This window comes from Trichosurus vulpecula, chromosome 7 (genome assembly GCF_011100635.1).
Source record: "Trichosurus vulpecula isolate mTriVul1 chromosome 7, mTriVul1.pri, whole genome shotgun sequence".
NCBI lineage: Eukaryota > Metazoa > Chordata > Mammalia > Diprotodontia > Phalangeridae > Trichosurus > Trichosurus vulpecula.
This window is the reverse complement of record NC_050579.1, coordinates 239,129,802-239,143,191: the sequence shown is the minus strand read 5'-3', so window position 1 is coordinate 239,143,191 and position 13,390 is coordinate 239,129,802. Positions and strand designations below refer to the sequence as shown.

The 13,390-nt window shown below is 34.6% G+C and overlaps 1 protein-coding gene across 2 annotated transcripts in view; it reads right to left on the bottom strand.

Moving 5' to 3' along the window:
• SUPT3H (SPT3 homolog, SAGA and STAGA complex component) overlaps positions 1–13,390 on the bottom strand; it is a 706,568-nt gene that overhangs the window by 189,458 nt on the left and 503,720 nt on the right. For both annotated transcript variants that reach the window (XM_036767517.1, XM_036767518.1), the window contains exons 5-6: positions 12,698–12,788; positions 6,085–6,224 (exon numbers count right to left, since the gene is read on the bottom strand). In XM_036767517.1, the coding sequence (XP_036623412.1) occupies positions 6,085–6,224; positions 12,698–12,788 (231 nt within the window). The remainder of the gene's footprint in view (positions 1–6,084; positions 6,225–12,697; positions 12,789–13,390) is intronic.

The following is a 13,390-nucleotide window of genomic DNA, read 5'->3' as shown; positions in this document are numbered from 1 at the left end:
AAGATAAGGGAGGGGAGTCAATAGGGAGGGAAAATTGAGGAAGGTGGTGGTCAAAAGCAAAACTCTTTTGAGGAGTGGAAGGGAAAAATAAAAGCATAAATGGGCGGGGGGAATAGGATGGAGAAAAAGACACAGATAATAATCGTAACTGAATGTGAATGGGATGAACTCTCCCATAAAATGGAGGCAGATAAAAAAAAATGGAGGCAGATAGCAGAATGGACTAAAAACCATAATCCTACAATATGTTGTTTACAAGGAACACATTTTAAACAGGGGGATACACACAGGGTAAAAGTAAAAGGATGGAGTAGAATATATCATGCTTCAGAACTTAAGTAAAAAAAGGAGAGGTAGCAATCCTAATCTCAGACAAAGCTAAAGCAAAGATAGATTTAGTTAAAAGAGATAAGGAAGGAAAAAATGTCCTGCTAAAAGGCACTATAGACAATGAAGTAATATCATTAATTAATATATATGCACCAAGTGGTATAGCATACAAATTCTTAGAGGAAAAGTTAAGGGAGTTACAGAACAAAACTATAATAGTAGGGGACCTCAACCTCCCCCCTCTCTGAACTTGATAAATCTAACTTCAAAATAAACAAGAAAGAAGTTAAGGAGGTGAACAGAATTTTAGAAAAAGTAGATATGAAAAACCTCTGGAGAAAGCTGAATGGGAATAGAAAGGAATATACTTTTTTCTCAGTGGTACATAGCACATATGCAAAAACTGACTATGTATTAGGGCAGGGCTGTCCAAAATGTGGCCTGCGGACTGCGTGTGACCCATAGTGTGATTTATGCGGCCCGCCTGCAAGCATAGAAATTTACATAAATGCTTTAGTAAATGAAGCACGAGCTACCTTAGAGCTCTCACTACAATGGCAAATCAGAATATATTGTCTATTATTTCAATAAAAACCTAAGTTTGGACAGCCCTGTACTAGGGCATAAAAACCTCACAATCCAGTGCAGAATGGCAGAAATAGTCAATGCATCCTTTTCAGATCATGATGCAATAAAAATTATTTGTAATAAAAGAACATAAAAAGATAGAATAAAAATTAATTGGAAACTAAGTAATCTAATCCTAAAAAATGAGTAGGTCAAAGAAAAAATCATAGAAACAATTAATAATTTCATTCAAGAGAATGACAATAATGAGACAACATAACAAAACTTACAGGATGCTGCAAAAGCAGTGCTTAGGGGAAGTTTTATATCTCTAAAAGCTTACATGAATAAAATAGAGAAAGAGGATATCAATGAATTGAGAATGCAACTGAAAAAGTTAGAAAAAGAACAAATAGAAAATCTCCAACTAAATACCAAATTAGAAATAATGAAAACCAAAGGAAAGATTAGTAAAATTGAAATCAAGAAAACTATTGAACTAATAAATAAAATAAAGAGCTGGTTTCATGAAAAAAAAAAGTAGAGGAAAAATTGGGAAGAGAAATGAGAAGGATGCAAGAAAACCATGAAAAACAAGTCAATGACTTGCTAAAGGAGACCCAAAAAAATACTGAAAAATACACTGAAGAAAACAACACCTTAAAAAATAGACTAACTCAGATGGCAAAAGAGCTCCAAAAAAGCCAATGAGGAGAAGAATGCCTTGAAAGGCAGAATTAGCCAAATGGAAAAGGAGATCCAACGGACCACTGAAGAAAATACTACCTTAAAAATGAGATTGGAGCAAGTGGAAGCTAGTGACTTTATGAGAAATCAAGATATTATAAAACACAACCAAAGGAATGAAAAAATGGAAGATGATGTGAAATACCTCATTGGAAAAACCACTGACCTGGAAAATAGATCCAGGAGAGAGAATTTAAAAATTATTGGACTACCTGAAAGCCATGATCAAAAAAAGAGCCTAGATATCATCTTTCAAGAAGTTATCAAGGAGAATTGCCCTGATATTCTACAGCCACAGGGCAAAATAGAAATTGAAAGAATCCACTGATTGCCTCCTCAAATAGATCCCAAAAAGAAATCTCCTAGGAATATTGTCACCAAATTCCAGAGCTCCCAGATGAAGGAGAAAATATTGCAAGCAGCCAGAAAGAAACAATTTGAGTATTGTGGAAACACAATCAGAATAACCAAAGATCTGGCAGCTTCTACATTAAGAGATCAAAGGGCCTGGAATACGAGATTCTGGAGGTCAATGGAGCTAGGATTAAAATCTAGAATCACCTACTCAGAAAAACTGAGTCTCATGCTCCAAGGCAAAATATGGACTTTCAATAAAATAGAGGACTTTCAAGCTTTCTCAGTGAAAAGACCAGAGCTGAATAGAAAATCTGACTTTCAAACACAAGAATCAAGAGAAGCATGAAAAGGTAATCAAGAAAAAGAACAAGAAAAAGAAATTGCAAGGGACTTACTAAAGTTGAACTGTTTTGTTTACATTCCTACATGGAAAAATGATGGGTATGATTCATGAGACCTCAGTATTAGGGGAGCTGAAGGGAATATGCATGAATATAATATGTTTATGTATGTATGTGTGTGTATATATATATGTGTATATATATATATATATATATAGGAATGTGTATGTATGTATATATGGATGTGTGTGTATATATATATATACATATATATATATACATATATATATATATACATATATATATATAAAAAGAGAGAGAGAGAGTGGACATAGGGTGAGTTGAAGATGAAGGGAAGATATCTAAAAGAAATGAAATCAAATTAAGGGATGAGAGAGGAATATATTGAGAGAGGGAGATAGGGAGAGATAGAATGGGGTGGATTATCTCGCGTAAAGGTGGCAAGAGGAAGCAGTTCTGTGGGAGGAGGGGAGGGGCCAGGTGAGGGGGCAATGAGTGAATCTTGCTCTCATCAAATTTGGCCTGAGGAGGGAATACCTTACCTACTCAACTGGGTATCTTACCCCACAGGAAAGAAGAGGGAAGAAGATAAAAAAAAGGGGGGGATGATGGAGGGGAGGGCAGATGAGGGTGGAGGTAATCAAAAACAAACACTCTGGAAAGGGGACAGGGTCAAGGGAGAAAATTCAATAAAGGGGAATGGGTTCGGAAGGAGCAAAATATAGTTAGTCTTACACAACATGAGTATCGTGGAAGGGTTATACATAATGATACACATGTGGCCTATGCTGAATTGCTTGACTTCTTAGGGAGGGTGGGTGGGAAGGGAAGAGGGGAGAGAATTTGGAACTCAAAGTTTTAAAAACAGATGTTCAAAAACAAACAAAAAAAGTTTTTGCATGCAACTAGAAAATAAGATACACAGGCAATGGGGTGTAGAAATTTATCTTGCCCTACAAGAAAGGAAGGGAAAAGGGGATGGGAGGGGAGTGGGATGACAGAAGGGAGGGATGACTGGGGAACAGGGCAACCAGAATATACGCCATCTTGGAGTGGGGGGGAGGGTAGAATTGGGGAGAAAATTTGTAATTCAAACTCTTGTGAAAATCAATGCTGAAAACTAAATATGTTAAATAAATAAATTAAAAAAAAACTAAATAAAATCCTAAATAGCATCTACCTAAAACCATCAGCAAGCATTATATGTAATGGTGATAAGCTAGATGCATTTCCAATAAGATCAGGGGTGAAACAAGGATGTCCATCATCACCCCTACTATTCAATTTGGTACTAGAAATGTTAGCTGTAGCAATATGAGAAGAAAAAGAAATTGAAGGAATTAGAAAAGGTAAAGAAAAAACTAAGTTATCACTCTTTGCAGATGATATGATGATTTACCTAGAGAATCCTAGAGAATCAAGTAAAAAACTAACTGAAATATTAAAAAGCTTTAGCAAAGTTGCAGGATATGAAATAAACCCACACAAATTCTTGCCATTCCTACATATTACTAACAAAGCCCAACAGCAAGAGATAGAAAAGAGAAATTCCATTTAAAGTTACCATAGACACTATAAAATATTTGGGAATCTACCTGCCATGACAAACCCAGGACCTATATGAACAGAATTACAAAGCACTTTTCACACAAATAAAATCACATCTAAATATATGGAAAAACATTAGGTGCTCGTGGTTAGGCTGGCTAATATAATAAAAATGACAACTTTACCTAAATTAATATACTTATTCAGTGTCATACCAATCAAACTACCAAAATATTATTTTACACAGCTAGATGAAATAATAACAAAATTCATCTGGAAGAATAAAAGTCCAGAATATCAAGGGAAATAATGAAAAGAAATGCTAGGGAAGGTGGCCTAGCCATACCAGATATTAAACTATATTTTAAAGCAGTAGTCATCAAAACTACTTGGCCCTGGCTAAGAAACAGAGTGGTGGATCAGTGGAATAGGTTAGGTACACAAGACGCAGTAGTCAACGACTATAACAATCTACTCTTTGATAAACCCAAAGAATCCAGCTTCCAGCCTAAGAATTCACTATTTCACAAAAACTGCTGGGAAAATTGGAAAATAGTATGGCAGAAACTGGTCATAGATCAATATACAAAGTTTACTAAAATAAAGTCAAAATGGGTTCATAATTTAGGAATAAAGGCTGATACTATAAGCAATTTGGGAGAGCAACGAATAGCTTACCTGTCAAATTTATCGAGAAGAGAAGAATTCATGACCAAACAAGAGATAGAGAGCATTACAAAATGTGAAATGGATAATTTTGATTATGTTAAATTGCAAAGTTTTTACAAACAAAGCCAATGCAACAAAGATTAGGAGGGAAGCAGAAAACTGGAAAAGAAACTTTACAACCAGTGTCTCTGATAAAGGCCTCATATCTAAAATATACAGGGAAGTGAGTCAAATTTATAGGAATACATGTCATTCCCCAATTGAGAAATGGTCAAAGGATATGAGCAAGCAACTTTCAGAGGAAGAAATTAAAGATATCTATAGTCATATAGAAATGCTCTAAATCATCATTAGAGAAATGCAAATCAAAACAACTCTTAGGTACCACATCTTTCCTGTCAGATTGGCCAACATGAAAAAACAGGAAAATCATCAATGCTGGAGAGTATGTGGGAAAATTGGAACACTGTTACATTATTGGTGGAGTTGTGAACTGATCCAGCCATTCTGGAGAGCAATTTGGAACTATGCCCAAAGGGCTATAAAAATGTGCATGCCCTTTGACCCAGCAAAACCATTTCTAGGGCTGTATCCCAAAGAGATCACACAAGTTGGAAATGGACCTGCATATACAAAAATATTTATAGCAGCTCTTTTTGTGATGGCAAAGAATTGGAAATCAAGGGAATGCCCATCAACAGGGGAATGGCTAAACAAATTGTGGCATATGAATGTAATGGAATACTATTGTGATATAAGAAATAAGGAGCAAGCGGACTTCATTATAACCTGGAAAGACTTAATGCTGATGCCCTGATGCTGAGTCAGGGAAGCAGAACCAGGAGAACATTATATATGATTACAGACACACGATATCTATAAGGACTAACTCGGTTCTTCTCATCAATGCAAAGTTCAAAGATAGCTCCAGAAGACTCATGATGGAACATCCATAGAGAGAATTATGGAGTCTGAATGCAGACTGAGGCAAACTATTTGCTCTTTTTTTTCCTTCTTTTTTGGTTTTGTTTCTTCTTTCTCATGATTCATTCCATTGGTTATAATTCTTCTTTACAATTTGACTATTATGTAAATAAATTTAATGCAAAGGTATATGTAGAACCTATATTGGATTACATGCCATCTTGGGGGGAGGGGGGAACCAGAGGGAGGGAAAGAAAATTTGGAACTCAAAAACTTGTGGAACAGTGTTGTAAACTAAAAATAAAAAATAAATTAATAAAAAAAGAAGATAATCAAAGAGAGATCATTACTTTTCCTTCAGGATAGAATATGGAAAATTAATGACAATACAAGAATGATGAAAGAAATCAGTGAAAAGGAGGGTAAGAAAAAAAAGAACAGGGGTAGGAGGAAAGAGAAGAGAGAGCAAAAAAGAAAAAATGAATGTAAACAATCAATTTCTGGCAAAACATCAGGCCTATCAACATGGATACTACAATAGGCTGGATATAAAGAGGGAAGAAGAGAGAAAATACTTTACCTCCATTCTTTCTTGCTTAATGTCATCAATCTCATCATCTTCAAACATAGCCAAGAGTTCTCCTGTCTGATCAATGGAGTGGAGGAAGTCTTGGGCTATTTTCTGCCTTTTGTTGACATTGCTACTGTTGCTGAACTTGTCTTCATGTAGATAAGAAAAGAAAACAAAGATAATTTTGTCAGCAACTGTGAAAAACAAAATCAACTACCCATATGGAATCTGTACATAATCCTTTTGGAACCAAATCAAATGACTTTTACAAAGGAGAACGCTTTTGTTTTTCTCCTATATCTTTGAAGAGGAATCAAGAGCTCTGGCTTTTTTTCTTGATTTATATTCCTACCTTGGGAAAATCACTTGGTATATTGGGTTCTCTTCTATAAAATGGTGACAACATGATCTGCTACCTACAGGGGTATGAAAAGTATTAACTGCATAAGTCTGTAGAATACTTTTGCTCCTTGTTTTTTTTTTGTTGCTTTTATTATTTTGTCCAAATGTAAAGCCCAATTCTTACCTATAGAAAGTCTCTACTAGTAAAGTTTCCCTTGAGCCTGTATATAGATGAAAAATCTACAAGAACATGGAGGTAATGAAAAATGTAGCCCTGCCTATCTTCGAATTTGATCTGTCTAATCCAAGTTGGGCAGTACAATTGGTTCTGTAACATTTCACTGGTTTTAAGGCTCAGGGTCACTGAATTATAGATGCAGAACTAGAAGAGACTCCAGGGACCTGTGTCCTACCAATGCCTTATACTAGGTCCATTCATTTTATAGATGAGGAAATTAAAGCCCACTTCAGGCCTCACAGTTGAGGAAATTAGTAAAAGCTATCATTTGGACTTTGCTCTTTCTTAACCCTTTTCTGCTGCTGTAGAAAGCAACAATGTAAGTGGAAATTAAATGAATGTGACAAAAACTTGAAAAAAAGGGATAAATTTTAAAATTTATGATTGTGACAAACTTGTTGTTTGTTTTTTTTGGCTGGGCAAGATAATATTAATATTAAGAAAGAGATGGTCCTCTGTTTACTAAGTGTCCAGGATTAAAAAAGACATCCAAAATCTGTAAGATATGGGGAGGTGATTTCTAAGGAAGCCTTTCCATTTCTACTCTTGTGTGAGTTAAAAAAGAATAATAGGTAGCACTTGTAGTATACCTTAATGACTAACAAAGCACTTTCCTCATAATAGCTATGCATCAGGGATATGAAAAGTAGCGTTCTTATTTTATAAATTAGGAAACTGAGTCTCTGACAGGCTAAGTGAATTGCCCCAATGGTCACAAAGTTAAGCTGGGGTAAGATTCAGTCCCTAATTTTTCCTTAAACTAAATCTGGTGTTTTTTCCATTACAATGTAAATCCATGACTGATCCAACTGTGATCTGGAATAAATTCATTCATTCATTCATTCAAACATATTTCTAAAATTTCTGTCCATGGCTTGATATATGTGAGGTCTGTTATATCTGGTGTCCAAAAATTATTGGCATTCACCAGATTCATGAATTGTTTTTTAACCCGAAAAGATCTGACTGTTTTGCTTCAAACTCAGAAAGAAGTCACATATGCTGAGAAATAGAAAATCTTGCATTTCTAATCTTCAGTTTTCCCAATAGCATCACCCAAGGATGCATTTATCATAAAGACTGATTCATATCACTTCCATGTGTTGTCCTGTTAATATTTTATAAAGCAATGAGTAAGGTGGGCCTGGAAGAAGGCGACTGAACTCCGTAATTTCTAAGGTCCCTTTCAGCTCTAAGGTTCCATTATTCAGTAATTAAAAGTTACTAAGTGCACAATCTTCACCTTAAATACTGACCTCGGAGGTTAGTTGGTATATATTTAACATCTCTTTGTAAGACTTCTAAGTTAAAAGAAATATAAAATATTACATATATCTAATTTACAAGTGGTGACAATTAGAAAAAAACTTAATGTGATAGGTTTAGAGAAAAATCAACAATAGATCCGTCTCTACTCAGTCTATAACAGATCTTTACTCTACAAGAGAAAGGATGTTAAAAATATTGTAAGGGAAAGAGAGAAACAGGGAAGTTCCTGAGAGTATTAAAAGGGATAAGACCTGAAGCAAGGAGAAGCTTTGTATGCATCTAATTTATTTTGAGGGGTAGCTGGTGGTAGAGTGAATAGAGTGCTAGGCCTCGAGTCAGGAAAACTTAAGTTCAAATTCAGCCTCAGACGCTTACTAGCTTTGGGACTCCGGCAAGCAACTTAACCCTGTTTGCCTCAGTTTCTTCATCTGTAAAATAAGCTGGAAATGGCAAACTACTTTGCCAAGTAATCTTTGCCGAGAAAACCCCAAATGAGGTCACAAAGAATCAGACATGACTGAAAAAAAAGTTATTTTAAATGGGATAAAGGACACCTGAAAGAAATTGGAAGGGAATCCAGTTATATTTTATTTTACTAGTTCTAAATAATTCAATCGATTAAAAAACATTTATTAACTGCTTGCTGTGCACAAAACACCATTCTAGGGGCATTAAAAATAGAACTAGGGGCAGCTAGGTGGCTTAGTGAGTAGAACACCGGCCCTGGAGTCTGGAGGACCTGAGTTCAAATGTGACCTCAGACACTTGACACACTTACTAGCTGTGTGACCTTGGGCAAGTCACTTAACCCCAATTGCCTTGCCCTCCCCACTCCAAAAACAAACAGAAAATATACAAAAATAGAACTAGTCTCAACCCTCAAGAAACTTATATCTTACTGGAATGTCATATTAATTAACAGGAAAACTAATATAAATGAATGGGAATAGAAAGAACATACAACTAGAAGTCAGAAGAACACTGGATACCTCAATATCTTCTGTTGCTAGTCTGTCATTAAATAATATGACCCTTAGATAAGCCATAACATCTGTATGGGCTTCTATTTTTTCTACTGTAAAAGAAAAGTGCTTCATGAGATGACCTCTAAGGTCCCTTTAAAGCCCAAAGTCCTAAGCTTATGTATCAGAATTACTTTTAAAAGGTGGGGTGGGGGGTTGGAGGTGAGGGGAGAATGGGTAGAGAAAGAAACATGGTGGTATATGCCTGGGGTCCCTGCTACAGGCATACTGGGCAGCTAGATGGGTTAATGGACAAAATGCTGGACCTGGAGTTAGGAAGAACTGACTTCAAATAGAGCCTCAGATACTTCCTAGCTGTATAACCCTGGGCAAGTCACTTAATCTCTGTTTGCAAAATGATGATAATATTAGCACCCACCTTACAGGTTGTTGTAAGGATCAGATGAAATAATATTTGTAAAAAGTGCTGAACACAGTAGACATTACATAATTACCTATTACCCTCCCCGCACCCCCTCACCCTTTGCTGGGGATACTGAAGCTGGTGGATTGTTTGAGCTTGAGAGTTCTGACCTGTAGTAGGGCCAAAGACACAGATACCTGCACTAAATCTGGCATCATGTGGCGGGTACCAGTGGGCCACTAGGATGCTTAATGAGTGGCCAACTGGCTCAGACTGAAAAAACAGAGCAGGTTGAAGTTTCTGGGCTTATTAGCTGTGTGACTGGGCCAATCAGTGGCCAATCAGTGGTGGCTGTGCTTGAAGTTTGGGACAAGAGACAGAGATTGGGTGGAGAGGAGAGCAGAAGGGGAAATAGAAAAGAAGAGAAGGGAAGGAAAAGGAGAGGATGGCAGAGGATAGGAGAGGGTAGAGAAGAAAGGAGGTGAGGGAAGGGGAGAGGAAGCAGTTATTATTTCCAAGAACGTATTATTATACAAAACAATGGCTAACAAAATGTTGCCAATTAAGAGAGATTAAATACTTGGTTAGAATGAATAGACAAAATTGACTTTTGATTGGCATATTAATCTTTTAATATGCAAAAGATGCCATGAAAATAAAATAAAATAAAATAAAAGTAAATTAATAATTCTAACTTCCTTTTCACTCTATTAATTGGCTCAGCATTTCCTTCCTCCCCATTTAAAAGAGTGATTAGCAATCAAGTGCCAGGTTTAGCATCACTCTCCTTCATGTTTTAGTGATCATGGTCTCCCAGTTGGTGCAGTTCAACTGAATGAGACTTTCCTACATAGTTTCTTGAGAAAGAAATACATTAATTTTTCTGAGACTGGTTATGGCACACATTTTCAAAAACAATACTGAGATAACTAGTAGCCAAGTGAATGATGAAGCACATTGGAAAAGAGGGAGAGGAAGATGAAGTAATTGGCACTTTAGTGACAAGGTCACTTGGAAATTAATTGGTTGCCTGCTTCAAAGATTCCTGACAGTTGAAGCTGACAAGATGGGAGACCCTCAGAGGCAGGTGAGTTCCAGAATCATGGAGAGAGTACTTTATGTGTTATATATAAATAAAATATTGTTTACATTGTATGTTATTTATTGGAGAGTGTTGGCAAAAGAGTGTACCTTTGTTAAAGAATTTGCTACTTATGGCTGCTCTAAAAATCTTCTTTTTAAAGGAAGTTGAACATTGAATAATTCTCCCTCATAGCAAAAAAGGTGGGGGACTAGAACAGAATACTGAATACATGTCAAATGCAGATGTTTTTGTTTAAGTTTTCTTTTTTTTAAGTGATGAGTTGGAATTTCATCTGAATGGGGAGGGAGGAGAAATGACTGATGTAAAGACAAAAGGCACCAATAAAATCTAATTTTTTTAAAAAGTATACCTTCTAAAAATAAGTTGTTCAATAACAAAATGAAAACAAAAAAGAATGATCTTATAGCCAAAGAAGAATTGGTTTTATGAAGCAAAGGTTGCTAGCAAATGATTTCTCCCAGAGTATAAGATGATCTAATCATTTTCAAAACACTTAATTTACATGACATAATTTTGCTAACTGATATTCAACTTGGCTCAAAAAAGAAATGATAGGAAAGCTAAGAATTGCTCAAATCCTTCACTAATTAGGAATATTAATTATCTTTATCAAAACTAATTACTTGTCTTAATTAATAATTTTTACAATTTCTCTTTGATATGTGTATATATGAAATATATACACATATGCATATATACATACACGTATATCCTTGAATTATATAATCTCTGAATATATAATCTCATCCTACTGACAGAAAATTTGAGCACTGATAAAATGGAAGCCTATAAACAAGAGAATCCTGACAGTATGAAATAATTTCTGCCTTTATCCTAAAATTAGTAAACCAGATATGGAGCAATGTGGTATAATGGAAAACACAGTAGCCTTAGGAATCAGAAGATCTGGTTCTAATCCTGGCACCAGAGATCTGTCTCCCCAGTCATTGTTAGCTGTGTGACTGAGGGTGAGCTTTCTCACCACCCACCCCTCTATGTCCTCATCTACAATTTAAGAGGGCTGGACTAAATGCCTTTTAGTACTCTGGATCCTTCCAGCTGTGGATCCATGATCCTCCAACTAGATGACCTATAAGATCCCTTCAAGCTTTAAATCTATAATGGTAAGATGACTTTAATAACTGTTATAATTAGAAACACGTCTATTAGGTATACCTACTTTCAAATGATTGAATTTAGAGAATCACAGTATGTTAGATGAAAGGGATCTTAACAATGGTTGAATCTCATCTCTTCATTAAATAGATAAGGAAACTGAGACCCAGAGAAGGAAACATAAAATAGTAGAAGGAGCATTAGATTTGAAGTCATGGTCAGAATTGTAATCAGGTTAGGGCACAGTCCCTTAACATCAAAATTTTAAAATAATGATTTTTAAGTCTGTACAAAATGTTATATTAATATTTTGATAACACATTTATTCCTCCAGTAGAAGTTCAATAAAAATCAAGTGAACCTAAATGCTACATCTAAAAGTATTCCCCAGAAATATCTAAGAGGTAAGGTCAGATTGGTAATAAATAGTGGAGCCAAGACTTAAATTCAGATTGTCAGACTCCAGATTCTGTCCTTTTGATTCTCCATTAGTAACTAATTCTAAATTATTTTTTTAAAATGGAATTGAGTTAGTAGAAAGAAAAGTAAATTAAAAAAAATTATACCTTACGTATCCTTTAAAACTTCAAATAGCACTGGAAGGCTATAGCTGTCATACATCAGAATTAAATGACTTTAGAGTCCAGTTATTCATAAAATATGTCTAGTACCATTGATAATAAGTTAACAAATGTCTATTCAAATGAATATCAAAGGTTTATATGTAGAAATTTTTGTTAATCATAGATGCCACATTAATATCACACATACTGAGATAATTATCCTTTCAATAAACACCAATTTCCTAGTTCCATAAAATTCTGACACTAAACTGTTCATTTATTTATAGAGAGAATAGAAATATCTCCTTTTCTGAAGTCACTTAATCAGAAAATATTAAGTTTAAACTGCTAAATCAGTATTTTGAAGGTTCTTAAATTATAGTATCTTAAAGTACATACATATATACACCACATACATATTACATTTATAGTACACAATGCATATATTCAAATATATGTGCACAAATCAATCAAATGAGATAATGTATACAAAGCACTTTTAAACTATAAAGAGCAACTAAATGCCACCTATTATTATCATGTGTGTGTGTGTGTTGGGGGGGTATATATGTACATGCATACATAAGATGTATATATAATTACCTTCCAGAAGATCATCTTCCTCTATACCTTTGACAATCTTAGATTTGTAGTCTCGGAAAAACATGTATTTCAGCAGTCTTTTAAGCTTTTTCTATTAAAGAAAAATACAAACCAATTAGGAAAGAGTATACAAAGTATTATATTAATGATATAATATAATAATATTAGTAATATAATTAATTAATAAACTATTCAATTCAATTAAAGTAATTACTACATGCTTCTATTTTCAAGGTGTTTGGTATATAAATAAGAAAATGAAATACTAGCAAAAACTATTAAGATTATTAAGATAAATAAAATTAATGAACCTGCATACAATAATCATTTACAGTAGTGTACCTGGCTCATCATACATAATGTAAAAGGATGAAAAATAATCATTAAAACTTCATCTATCCTTAAGTGTTAATGATATGATGGTTTGCTTAGAAAATACCAGGAAATTAGCAAAGATGCAATTTGAGACAATAGGTTCAGCAAAGATATAAGCTACAATAGAAACTCCTTCAAATACTATTTCTATATAGTAATAATAAAATCAAAGAGGTAATAACAGAATGGGAAATCACACTCTACATAACTACAGAATGGATAAAATATATGGGACTCAAGCTACCAAACCACACAAAATAGTTATATAGATTCAATTACAAAGTGCTCCTTAAAGAAATAAAGAACAATTTAAAAAGC